General features: G+C 44.5%; 1 protein-coding gene across 2 annotated transcripts in view; it reads right to left on the minus strand.

Moving 5' to 3' along the window:
• Window positions 1-13,799, minus strand: part of STOX2 (storkhead box 2) — a 119,567-nt gene that overhangs the window by 11,353 nt on the left and 94,415 nt on the right. Inside the window, exons 2-4 of one of the 2 annotated variants that reach the window (XM_017854354.1) lie at window positions 10,680-10,832; window positions 1,336-3,598; window positions 1,126-1,174 (exon numbers count right to left, since the gene is read on the minus strand). In XM_017854354.1, the coding sequence (XP_017709843.1) occupies window positions 1,168-1,174; window positions 1,336-3,598; window positions 10,680-10,832 (2,423 nt within the window). In that variant the 3' untranslated portion in view covers window positions 1,126-1,167. The remainder of the gene's footprint in view (window positions 1-1,125; window positions 1,175-1,335; window positions 3,599-10,679; window positions 10,833-13,799) is intronic. The other variant, XM_017854353.1, reaches the window with a different exon arrangement.

Below are 13,799 nucleotides of genomic sequence, written 5' to 3' on the forward strand. Positions count from 1 at the left end.
TTTTTTTTTTTTTTTTGAGACGGAGTCTCGCTCTGTCACTCAGACTGGAGCGCAGTGGCCAGATCTCAGCTCACTGCAAGCTCCGCCTCCCGGGTTCACGCCATTCTCCTGCCTCAGCCTCCCGAGTAGCTGGGACTACAGGCGCCGCCACCTCGCCCGGCTAGTTTTTTGTATTTTTAGTAGAGACGGGGTTTCACCGTGTTAGCCAGGATGGTTTCGATCTCCTGACCTCGTGATCCGCCCGTCTTGGCCTCCCAAAGTGCTGGGATTACAGGCTTGAGCCACCGCGTCCGGCCATTAATTTTAATTCTTAATAATTAAAATAAATATATGAAGTACATAATCCTATCTGAATCCGTGTTAAAATTATAAGTATTGCAAAATCTTGGGAATCACAGCTGACGAGAAATGTCAATCTCTCAGTAGTATTTCTGCATCTCAGAGTCACCAATCTGGAGTAGAAGTTAGAAGGAGAATTAGGTCCCATGTTACTCTTTGAGGAGAAGAAAGAGTTAAGGAGAAAAAAGGAAGTTGCACAGACTCTTGTTTGCTTTCTGAATCCCTGCACAACTCTAGAGCTTTGGCCATGACCACTGGGCACCACTAACTCGCAACTGTCAACCCTTGGCTGAACTAACACCTACTACCAAGAAGGAACTACAATTAGACTGCCCAAAGGGGCTCCGTCAATTCTGCGGAGGAGAAATAAACATGGCACGTGCTTTGATCTAACAGAGCACAGGCCCCTGCCCTCGCTGTGAGGGAAGAAATATTCCATTTCTTGGCGGCGAAAGGAAGATGTGTGAGCCAGAGAGACAGGCTGCACAGAACACTGGGATCCAAATGGTAACAAGCTTCTAGATCCATTGGAGAGGTTTTGAGATCTGCTATTATATTTTCACTAGAGGGATTCCTATCCTAGCATCAATCAATTTACTCCCAACCACTATCTTCCTCCCCTGCCCCCAGACTATTTATTTGACTCAAAAGTTACTATTTTGAAGGACTTAAAAAACATCCTTCTCTTAGCATGGGTGGCAATATGAACGTAGCAGAAAAAATACTGGAAATGTTGGTTTTAGTTAGATCAGACTGATGCAAGTTTGAGGGGAGGAGCCAACCCACCAGTCCAGATTGGTGATCTCTGCAGGTGCAGAAACATTTTTTTCAATTCCTGAAAAAGAAGTCAGAAACAGATTGTTAACAATACAAACCATACAACTCTTAACCCTCATCCATAGAACTGAGACTATGAAATCAGAAACTTGTGAAGTTACGTGCATAAAGCCCCAGGCCCCGCTAGGTGCATATGTGCACAGAGACACCTCTCCCTACCGTGGGGAGTTGAATCCACTGTCCACTGTGATGCTGCTGCTGTCCATGCTGTCGAGCCGGGCTGAATGGGTGGCTCTCTGGTTGCTGCTGCTGTCGGTTTCTTTCGGGGCGAGAAGGGTGAGGTTCTTTTCAAATTTCCTCTGCAAGTCTCTTTCCTTCTCCCTCTCGAGGAGCCACTGCATGGTGCCTACGTCCTCTCTATTTTTCTCCTCCTCCGTGTTCTTGTTTGCCCCTTCCTCAGAGTCATCATCAGAGACGTTGTAATAGTCAAAAGAGGTTTCCTGGTTCCCTCCTGACTCCTGCTGACGTTGGGAAGCAGGCGTGGCTTGCGCCACCGAGGTCCCCAAGGACGGTTCCAGTTTCTCACATCGGCCTGGCAATGTGTCAGTAGGTGTCTTCGGGTGAGATTTGAGGAGGGACAGGCTGGATTTGTGATAGCTGTTTACAGACAAGGTGCTGTGAAGAGGTTTGAACAGGGTGTCTTTGCTAAATATCTCTTTCCTCTTGTCCAAGCTGCTGGGCTCGGCACCATGGTGCTGGACGAGGCGTCCGTTGGCCATCCCTTCAGCCACTCCTCCCGAAGCAGCTGGGCCCCCACCCGGCCCTTTTGGTGACTCCTCCTTGTGTCCTACAGGCTCCCTGGAGGAGTGGGGGACCTGCCTATCAGATGAGGAGAGCTTTTTCACCCCTTCTACCAAAGTCAGAGTGTCATGGTCCTCCTTGTTCTTTCCCAGAGGTGATGGTGCCGTGAGCACTGTCTCACTAGAGGTGTTGCACTGGAAATAGTCATCTGTGGCTGTTTTTGTTGGACAAGAGTTGAGTTCGCCATAGGACGGCAAACTCTCAGGTGGTTTGCCTGGCTCCAAAAGGCTACAAGCGCTGGATGGTTCCTTGCTCCCACTGACTATCTCTGGAATACACACCTCTTTATAGCTTGTGGACGAAATGTGAGCCCTTTGGTGACCAACAGTCTGTGCAGGCCTTAAAGTACTGTCGTCAATGTAGGATTGACTGGGGGTCTGGTCGTCTTGGCTGCAGCCTTCAGCCAGGTCTTCTGGCGTCCCTAGAGAAGAAGCACCCAGAGGGCCTTTGGAGTTATCCATGGACCTGGATCTCTCCTTGGCTTTGTTGGATCTCTCATTCCTGGACCTCCGGTCCTGGGTATGGCTGTGGCTTCGGTGCACTTTTGAGTGGGAGCTTCCCCTAGAAGGTTCAGGAAAAGGCATCTCAGTTCTCCTTTTGGCCAATTCACCAGACACATCCCATTCTGGTGTCATGGGGAAGTGGGACTCCAGCACGTTGGTGTTGCTGTGCATGATGAAGTTATCTCCTTTGTGTTCAATGATGAAGCAGCCCTCCCTGGGCACCCTGGAAAGAGGATCACAGAAGTCATACTCTCTTTCACCTGGGATATCCAGATGTGAACCGTCGGAGGGGTCTCCTTTAGACACTCGTGTCTTGCTGTGAGACCGCGACTTTCCATGGGACTTCCGATGAGTCCTACTCTTTTTACTCCTTCCGCTGTGATGGGCAGAGGACCCGGCTTTACTCCTCTGGGCTTTTTCCTCTTCCAGTTTCTTCATGAGCGCCGTGTGCCGCATGACATTTTCCACGGTCAGGTCTGGGTTAATACGCCTAATGATTTCCATCTCTACCTCCCGGGGGATCGTAGCTGGCGTGTCCTCGTCTCGCAGGGGCCACTCTTCAGGAGGAAACTGGGCAGAAAAATTGGCCAGCTGTTTGCTCTTGTCTTTTTTAAAACTTAGCCGGAATAACTTGAGCCCGAATTTTTTTGACTGCTTTTCACTATCTTTAGGTTTTGAGAGAGTTTCTGTCTTATAGGAAAAATTTACAGTACTTTTGCTCTTTTCAGTGGGTGGCACCTGGCACAGAGAAGGGGGGCAGTAAGGGTCTTTGCAGTCCTTGGCAGACTTCCTCTGCAGGGTGGGTGCATGCGTGCTATGCACGTCTTCTCTGCAGCAGTGGCAAGAGTCGCAGTGGTTTCGGGGCAATGTCCTTTCCCTGACACAGCCTGAGGCAGAGGGCGTGATGGTCCCGGGTTGCGGAGAGGTGCACTGAGACCGGTCAGGTATCCTCTCGTCCAAATGGTACCATTTACTGTTAGTTCTTATGAGGGAAGGAGTTATGAAATAAGTCTGCGGGGTCACGATGAAGTAGCCATCTGGAGTTGGGTAGATTTTCCTCTCCCGCACCAGCGTGTTCAGCGTGTGCCGCAGAATTTCTTGGCTTGGGGTTGGAACACCTGAAAAAAAAAACAAAAGAAAACAAAACAACAAAAAAAAATCCACTTGTGAGAATGAAGACAGAACATGTTGATTCCTGATTTCCAGGATCCTATTCATTCGCCAAGATGCCAAGTACCATGACATGGCTAGGATGCACTATTCAGACAAAGGTGTTCATTAAGTTCAGTGCAAATCCTCGCCTTCTTGGATAACTCCTAAATTACTACCCACAGAATGAGCAGATATAAAAGCTGTGAAGACAGAGATGGAAGTTAGGTGGAGACAGATTGCTACTGTTGTTACCTGTTGTTTGAAAGAAAGAATATTTTTAAATGAGAGAAAAATGAAAAATCTTTTCCATAATATGATATGAAAGCAACTAGAGAAGCAGAGTGGAAGTATCTACCTTGATATTAAAAAACACATCTAACATATATGGAGGCTACCATAGAGGAGTTGCTGTATATGCTCTTTGTTAAAGATTATACTTAATAAACTTAATTTTGTGAATTATATAAAAGGGCAGCTAGACTTGACTACTGTTTATGATGTACCCTCCAATTTTGGAGTCATCGCCTTCCATTTGGAAACTGACTGCAGCACGGGTAAAATTCATGTAAGAATGTTCTCCTTTTTGGCGTCAGTCAGTAAGATGAAGGTGGTTTTTCTAATTTCTAACCAAAGCGCCCTAATAAATACACGAGTGAAGGCTTTGACACTCTATATCTGTTTGTCCAAAACTGCCATATTGGCTAGAATAGAAACACCAGATAAAAATGATGAAAGCTTCTTTGTATGACTGATCATTGTTTTCAAAGGGTTTTTGTGCATGTTTATGCCTCGTCTACCTTAAGAGACAGAATTAAGAGTATAAATTCTTAAGAGAGTTTAACTTCTCCAGGCTCCAGCCCACTTACTTCATTTCTTGGGTATTCTTCATTTCTCAGTGCCAGGCACATAAAGGGTGATAATACTTAGAAGATTGATCTGAAATCGGTCAGGTTGAATTGTATGAAACTGCCAATATGTAACCATCTGACTCACAAAAATAGCAGTTTCATGTGGTTCAGCCTAACACGAATAAGGCAGTGGAAGGTGGAGACCAAAAGGCTGGGGCCAGGCTGCTGGATTGAAACCCTTGCTCTGTCATTGCTAGCTGGCGTCACTGGTTGAATTACGCACTCCCCATCCCAATTTGTATGTCAAAATCCTAACCCCTAATACCCTTTTAAATATGACCTTATTTGGAGAAAGGGTCTTTAGAGTCAAGTTAAAATGAGGTCATTAGAGCGGTCTCTAATCTAATACGGCTGATGTCCTTCTTCTGAAAAGGGGAAAGCTGGAGACAGAAAGGCACAGAGGGAAGACACCGAGGAGACACAGAGAAGGTGGCCATTCATAAGCAGAGGACAGGGGGCTCACAGCTCTCAGAAGGACAACCAAGCCTGCTGAGATCGTGATTCTGGACTTCTGGCCTCCAGAACTGTAGGACAATAAACGTTGGTTGTTTGAGCCACCTGCACTCTGTGACAGCAGTCCCAGGAAATGAAGACAGCTGGCGCCACCTGAGGCAGCTCAGCCTCTCTGAGCCTTCATTTACTGTCATCAAAAGGTGGACAGCAATAGTACCTGGAGCCACAGGGCTGAGGTGAAAGGAGTTTAGTGTGTGTGGAGCAGGGCACGGCACACAGAGAGTGCTCAATAAATATCAGCTGGGAGTTAGCCTCCACTTCGGGTCGGGACTCACAGAAAACCAGATTGCCTTCAAACAACGATGTGCACCAACCTAGAACACCTGGGTGAGCTGAGCTGCTTCAACTCCCCAAGTCCTTCCACAGCAGGAAATCCAGGTATTAGAAATGGCCTGGAATTCTCAAGAGGAGAAAATCCATGAATGCGAGGTAACATACACACCCATTTGCGTTACCATCTTCAGAAGGCATCCTTAGTGACCAAGGCAGAAAAGGTAGCATTGTTGATAGATAATGTGTTAATATCATTATTTAATTTTTGAGTCGCATGGTTTCCTTTTAGTCTAATACTTTACTTCTGGTAAACTAACATTAGTTTTTATACAAATGATTTTAAGACCAATAATAACAAAATTTGTTTTTTAATTTTATAATACTTTCTGTACAAAATAGAAATGAATTTTTTTCTTTCTTTTTTTTCTTTTTTCTTTGAGACAGGGTCTCACCCTTGCTCAGGCTGGAGTGTAGTGACAAGATCTCAGCTCACTGCAGCCTCAACTTCCCCAGGCTCAGGTGATCCTCCCACCTCAGCCTCTCGAGTAGCTGGGATGACAGACACACACCACCACACCTGAGTAATTTTTATATTTTTTGTAGAGATGGGGTTTCTCCATGTTGCCCAGGCTGGTCTCGAACTCCTGGGCTCAAGAGATCTTCCCACCTCTGCCTCCCAAAGTGCCTTCCACTGAATAACTTCAGGGGACACCACTGACACAGTATATACCTTCTGAGATGGGGCACACCTCTGAACCACAGTCTCACGAATGATGCCCACTGTTATTGTTTAGCACAGTAATCAAGATAGCAAGCCCATGTTTAAAACCGACCACATCTTAAATGGTAGCATACTTTCAGTCAACAATGTGACAAACTTCCTCAAAAACTCGTAAGGTTCATTTATAAGTATTCATGATTGACCAGTTTACCATGGCTCCTAATAAGGGAAAGCTGAGGTATGCATGATAAAAATAGCTATTACTATAAAGCAAAAGTTTAATTTTATTATAGAATTTGCTGACTGTAGGTCTTCCAAATGATGATCTTAGGAAACTCATAAAGCTATTAATATATAGAATCATGACTACAATGCAATCATCTTTACTTACAATTAAAAACAAGTTCTCTGGTGGTTCTCAAATGAAAGAATAAAAGAAAATAGAGAAAAAAATAGAGAAACAATTTTCTATTTCCATAGAGTATTTGTGCTTAAATTTTCTTATGTCTTGGGTTTCCAGGTATATCAATCAAATAATGTTTAATTTGATAATGCACACTAGAAACATTCTTTGCCCCCTGTCCAATCCATTTTCCATGCTATGACCTGAGACTTTTCAGACTTAACTGAAAGTTGCTTATGTTTATGATTATGGTTTTATTATTAAGCCCTAGTATACTGACTGATCATCTATGAAATTCAGGGTTCTACCAGAACTCTGTAGGGTTGACCTGAGAAAGTGATGGTTGTGATGGATATTTAACATTTGCATACTCCACTACTTCCAAATTCAACTCTGAAAGTTTATCATGAATTCAGATGTTGAGGGCTTAAAGAACAAAAATACACTTTACATCCTAACAGGACTGAACCTGACCTCTTCCACACCTTTACATTTTCAAAGCAAAATAACTATTTAAAACACTGCATGACACTGTGATCTACTTGGACCTACGTATTGCTTTTTTTTTTTTTTTTTTTTTTTTTTTTTTTTTTGAGATAACATCTCACTCTGTCACCCGAGCTGGAGAGAAGTGGCACAATCTTGGCTCACTGCAACCTCTGCCCCTCAGGTTCAAGTGATTATTGTACCTCAGCCACCCAAGTAGCTGGGATTACAGGCACATGCCACCACGCCTGGCTAATTTTTGTATTTTCAGTAGAGATGGGTTTTACCATGTTGGCCAGGTTGGTCTGGAACTCCTGACCTCAAGTGATCTGCCCACCTCAGCCTCCCAAAGTGCTGGGATTACAGGTGTGAGCCACCACAATCAGCCTCTATGTATTGCTTTAGTCCTGCAAATCTGACAAACTGTCAGAACAGAGAGCACGTGGACCTGTTCTATATGATAAGCACTTTTAAGTGAAACCCTTTAATGAGCCTCATTAGATTATTCTTGTTTGTGAAGAACGCTGGCTGAAGAAGAATTCGATAAGAGCTGACATAAGGAGAGGAATGGGAGACAGAACACAGTGTATGTAATATTAATATTCTCCAGCAATCTCTAAAGTCAAGTTCAGCTCCATACGTAGCCTTATAGGTCTATCTCTGTGTCCCTGAAGACCAGCCTTCCTCCCAGAAAGATTCAGTTGTAACAGCTTAACAGGTACCAGACCAATTTAAATGATCATTCTGGATGAATGGATGTGTAGTTATTTAGAAATATGAGAAGCAAGTATTATTCTTTATAAACCTTTTAAAAATATTCTTGATTCTGTAATGGAAACTGATAGATAAAAGTTGTTGAGTTGGTTTTCAAGAATTCAGCCAACTTTTTTTCACTTTTATAGAAAAGTGATTAAAAGGTTTAAGTTTTGATGTATCAGAAATTTTTACTAGAAGACTTTTCACTAAACTTTCTTTAGAATATGGATACCCAAAACAAGAAAAGAAGCCAAATTCTAGACTATACTTTTGATTCATAAAATATACATTAAATATGAGATTCAAATATTTTAATAATACTTTGGCTCAAAACTTTATTTTTCAGTAGTAAGATATAAAAGAACTAAATACTTTATTCTTGTCTTTAAAAAACAAAAAATATAAATATGATCTTTAAATCCCTCCAGAGTTTTAGCACTGTCATGAAAATATGATTTTCAAGTAGAATTTAAAGGGTTAGGTTTTCTAAAATATTTTCTTCTGCTATAGCTTAAGTGATAGCAAAAGACAGACCAAAAAAAAAAAAAGCGAAGGAAGGAAAGGAAAGGAGAAAGGGAGCGAAGAAGAAAGGAAACAAGGCAGGCAGGCAGGAAACAAACTTTGATATTTTATGAAATACAGTTTAAAATCTGGAGCTATTGCAGAACATAACTTTCGATAGTTACCACCATGCCCTAGCCCAGGGGTCAGCATACTTTTTCTGTAAAGAACCACGTAGAAAATATGTTAGGCTTTTAGCCATACGACCTCCATTGCCACTACTCAACTCTGCCACTATTGCAGAGAAAGATCATTCATGAGCAAATGGGCACGGCTGTGTTCCAATAAAACTTTATTTACAAAAACAGGTGGTGGGCCACACTAGGCCTGCAGGTTAGCAAACTCCTGTGCTAGACTCGGGTTTGTATAGTGTCCCTGCAAACTTCTGAGGCTGACCAATGAGTCATCAGTGTCACACAGAAGAAAAAGCTCCTCCGTCTCTCTGAAAACCAGGGCCTTGGGATTTAAGTTCCCTTGCCATAAAAGCTAGCAAAACAGTTATTCTTTCAAGTACAAATGACCTATGGATTACTCCACAAAGCATTCCAAGTTAGTGATATTGTTATCAGCTGCTTGGCAGTGAGGAGCTTCTTACTATTACACACTGGCTGTATGTTCTTTCCATTCTTTATAGCCCAAAAATGGGTGGTATGTAAGCAACTTTAGAAATGCCGTGTGATTTCTCATTAAGCTGAATAAAAATACAAGGATTTAAAAAGCTGCTGGGTTGTTCAATGTCAGCAGTAGCTACGCACTTGCAGGGCAGAAAGCAGGTCCCTCCTCCAAGACCGTCATGTTTGCCAACACTATCTGTCCCCACTTAGGTGGCTCTCACCTGGGATTCTGTTTCTCTCACTACTGAAAGCAAAGGGGTTTGCCTAGGACTTAACAAAAAGAGATAGGCAATCAGATAGTGGAGACGATTCAGAGGTAATAAAATGCTAGAAAGCTTAAAATAATTTGTATGTTGCAAGGGTGGGTTCATGTTAGAGATTCTGAACCATATACGTATTATCAAACATAGTAATTAGAATATTGAAAAAGGAGGAAATTTCACAAGGAGAGGGAGAAAAGGTTTCTCTGGGACACAAGAAAAAGGGAAACCAATATGGTAGATAAGATCTCTACTCAGCTTAGAACTAGTCCTCTTGTTCTCTTCCCATGTGTGGAGTGCACTTCCCCACACCTTCACTTTGAGTTTAGCAGGTTTGCTTTGGTCACTGCAATGTTAATGGGGCTGGCATGAACAAAGCTTGAAGAGCCTTCGTGCAATGGGCTTGTGCTCTAGTGCCTCTGACATCCCACGAGTGAAAGAGATCTCCATTTGCCCCCTTTTCTAAATAGGATGGGTACAGATGGAGCAAAACTACCCTGCTGGGCCCCACCTGGATCAGCTGACTCCTGGGGAACCCAGAGAGGCATGAGTGAAATCTATGCTTGTTGCCACAGGCCTTTGATGTTCTGTAGTTGTTTGTTATCCAGAATTTTTGTAGCAAAAGCTAACTGATACTAATATTAACAGCTTATATTTACTAAGATCTCTTCTAAGTTGAATGAAAAATATATCAGACGTTCCCTTTTAATATAATCTCTATTTCAATCTAGAAACAGGCTGAGTCCACACCAGGTTGGTAAACTGGTAGCCTGCTAATGCATTTCATTTGACTTGCACGTTGCTGGCACACAAATGTTAAAATGTATACACACATACAATTGTCAATATTTAAGAAACACAGAGATTTCACATAAGACCAAATTTCCAGATTCTCTTGAAACATAAGATTGGCAGCTTTGGCAGGATCTCCATTTGGGGGTGGGGTGACAAAACACTGGCTCTCTTGAGAGATGGTCCTGCATCCTGCAGCTTGTCACCCTTCCTAACGCCCTCCAGCACTGAAGGCATCAAATGCCACTCACACAACGGCTGGCCTGTTGCCTCCTTTTTAAAATATTTAAGAAAAAAGTAAATATTCCATTTTTTAAAAATGAAATCCTAATTTATCAAATATTATTTTCTTAAAACTCATCAAGCCATGACACAAATAGGTAAGATATGTTAATTTTTGACATGACCCTTTCTGCAGTTTAACTCCCCAGGACTAAAGTTTTCAGCTGTTGAACCCTCACGTTCGTGTATTTAAAGATTAGATTGCAAAGAATGACTGGAGTCCCGGTCATTTTGCCAGATTCTTCATGAATTCTGAATTAATTTCTTCTTCTCGGTGCAAATTTAAAAGTATTCCAGCTGAAGCAGTTAAGTTATTTTGATGTCATGCAGGTACCTGAATTTTAATTACAGAAGTAAGGAAAGCTTCTGGTCAGTTTTGGGGAAGGGTTTTTTCCTATTATCTTTAAAAATGGGCAGAACAGTCCATGTGCACCAGAGCACACGCCACCTGGAAAGCGCTCCGTTCCCGCCTCGTTACCTGGGAAACACGTGGTCAGGTGTTCCATCAGTGCTTCTTGCGTGACAGGTTTTCTTGCCGAGTTCATTGCTGAGATGGCCAAGCAGAGGATTTCCCCGAGTGGAATAAACTGAGACTGACTGATGGGAGACATACTGATTGGTGATACATCACCTGCGGAAAGACAGTGTTCAAGTGAGCTGTTCATTAAAAGCGCCGGTCGTCTGTCAGACACGCACCTTCACCCGTCCACACCCCTCCCACCTTCACGCGCCCACCCAGCCCTGGTCCGATGAACACAGTCAGCTCCGCACACAGAACTGCTTGCCACTTTCACCCTGAACACAGAAGCCACAGCCAGTTCCACTCAGGTGGAAAGACTTCCGCACGCCGTGGAAGCTCCTACTGCCTCGAAATACAAATAAAACCTCCCTTTAACGTCTGAGATCTCATTTCAATAGTCCTAGTACTGAAAGTCTTGCAACAACAGGCTTTTATTTCCGTTTTTATTAACTTGGAGCTGATTTATTTAATAACTGCCATTCATATCCCGACAAATTGCATTAGTGTAACTTGATGATTCATTCTTTCAAACACTGAACGCCTTTACGTCTGCTGGGGGCACAGGAGCTGCAGAGAGTGAGTGCGTGCCTCTCCCCAAACACCTCTGCCCTCAGTTTCTATTTAAGTGGAGGAGACAGACAAGTAGATCAAAGTTCCCAACGTTGTGTGGCAGGCGCACAAGAGAACAGAACAACACCTGGGCGCTGAGAGAGGGAGGATAACGGCACGGGGAGGTGAGGGTGGGGCTCAGAAGCAGGAAGTTCCAAGGTTCCACCAAGGAGGTGTAATCTGAACCCAGTGCTCAAGAGTAGGTGTGTCCCTGCGGGGCTGGGACCTAGAAGCAGATGTTCTTTGGGGCACAGAAGAGAAGGGGGACAGGTAGGTAGGGACGACCATGAACAAAGAGCTGAGTGTCCAAGCTCTGCATTCTGTGAGGGGTGGTGAGCCGTGGAACGCCAAAGGCAGGTGTGGATTTCAGAAAGATGACTGTGGTGGTCGTGGGGATGATGGCCTGGGAGGGGTGGGAGAAGGCAGATTACAATTCCCTCAGAGATTGTGGCCTGCTGCACACTAAAAGGGCCCATGGAGGCAGGAGAGGCTGAAGACCCCGCATCGGAGGAGTGACGGACGGTGACTCTTGAGATGTCAACCTACAATGCAAATATCTGTCTTCATTTCTCGTCTTTATGCCACAGTGCAGTGATTTTCCAGTGATGCTCCAAGGATGCCTAGAATTTCCTGGAATATTGCTGGTACAGAGGTGCCCCCAGCAGAAGCAGAGGCTGGGACAGCAGGAAAGTCAGCTTCTGTCACCTGAGTGCCACCTGTTTTATACCTGGGGTTCTCCAAGGTTGCACTTGAAAAGATGTCCTACACAGAGAGGATGCAAATTATCAACACAGTAGAACACAGAAGGGCTCACGGGGTCTGTTAAGTTTCTAATCTGATTTCCTAAATGTACGCACATAATCTCTCTTTTGTTTCTGAAGCATGTAATAAGCTACCATGGCTGACCAAAACTGAGACTCAGGTGGGCCTGTGGCATTAAGTAACACCCTCCCCGACAAGGTGTCTGGCTGCTCTGGCGTGGACCAGCCTCCTCACTGTCAGGTACTTAAAGCCGTGCCCAGCCATAGTCCCCAGTTTGCAGGAGGAATGCAGAGTCCCTGCTGCTCTGATGGGCTAGACAAGAAATGGTTTGCTAGACGAAATTGGGCAGCTGGGCCTGGGATGAAGATCAGCGTGTGTGGGGAGAGTCCAGCAGGTGCCTCGGACAAAGCAGCAGGACTCCAGCGCCCAAGGCCCGGGCCTCACCCCCTTCCCAAACCCAGCGCAGTTCAATGCCCCTCTTTCCCTGGACCACATGGGGCTCCCATCAGCTCTACTGTAGCTCCACTCTCTGCAAGATGGATATGAGAAGGATAAGACATTGTCCCAGTGGCCAGAGGGAGACAGGAGCACCCACATCCAGAAAAGGAGGAAGAGAGAAAAATCAGCAGAAGCCAGGAAATGACCTAGCTCAGAAGCCACACATTTCTGGGGCCTATGGGTCATAGGCATCAAAAAGAGACGCCCTCAGAAAAATTCTTATAATATTTTGTGGGGCAGGAGCAGGCAAGAGTGAGCGTGAACTTGGGCCCATTATGGGGGATGTGAATTTCACTTATTGGCTGGTGAACCTCAATTCATATTGGTGACTCAAAAGTGACAGAATGATGTGGGCTAGGACCACCTCAGTGGGCAAGTTTGCAACTGCCTAGAACAATGTATTTAAATCTTAAAGAAAAGACTTGTCATATCCTTTTTTTCCCCCCAAAAAAGCTGTTTTTGTTTGTTTGTTTTGTTTTGTTTTGAGACAGGGTCTGGCTCTGTGGCTCAGGCTGGAGTGAAATGGCACAATCATAGCTCACTGCAACCTTGAACTCAAGAGATCCTCCCACCTCAGCCTTCCAAATAGCTAGGACTACAGTCTGGCCACCTCTTAAAGAGCTGGGATTACAGGTGTGAGCCACCATGCCCAGCCCAAACAAAGTCTTATTCTAAAACCTAATGTGGGTTGGGTGTGATGGCTCACACCTATAATCCCAACATTTCTAGCAGTCAAGGTGGGCTGATTGTTTGAGCCCAGGAGTTTGAGACCAGCCTGGGCAACATGACGAGACCCCATCTCTACAAAAACTACAAAAATTAGCTGGGCATGGTGGTACATGCCTGTGGTCCAAGCTGCTTGGGAGGCTAAGGTGGGAAGATCGCTTGAGCCCGGGAGGTTGAGGCTACAGTGAGCTGAGATTGCGCCACTGCACTCCAGCCTGGCCGACAGAGCAAGACCCTGTCTCTAAATCAATAAATACATAAGAAATATGTAAAGATTGGCTGAGCGCTGGTGCGAGCTGCAGCCGAGGTGGGAGTTGGGAAGTTCACCTGTTTGGCCCCGCCCTCCCCACAGCAGGCCCTACAGCTCAGGCACAGACAGTCTGAGACACTGGCCTGTGGTTCCTTCTCTGTCACTCCACCTCCACTGGATAGGACAGGGCACTGAGGCCAGCTTTCTTTTTTTTTTTTTTTTTTTTTTTTTTT

The sequence above is a fragment of the Rhinopithecus bieti genome, unplaced genomic scaffold, assembly GCF_001698545.2.
Source record: "Rhinopithecus bieti isolate Rb0 unplaced genomic scaffold, ASM169854v2 scaffold_38004, whole genome shotgun sequence".
NCBI classification, from domain to species: Eukaryota; Metazoa; Chordata; class Mammalia; order Primates; family Cercopithecidae; genus Rhinopithecus; species Rhinopithecus bieti.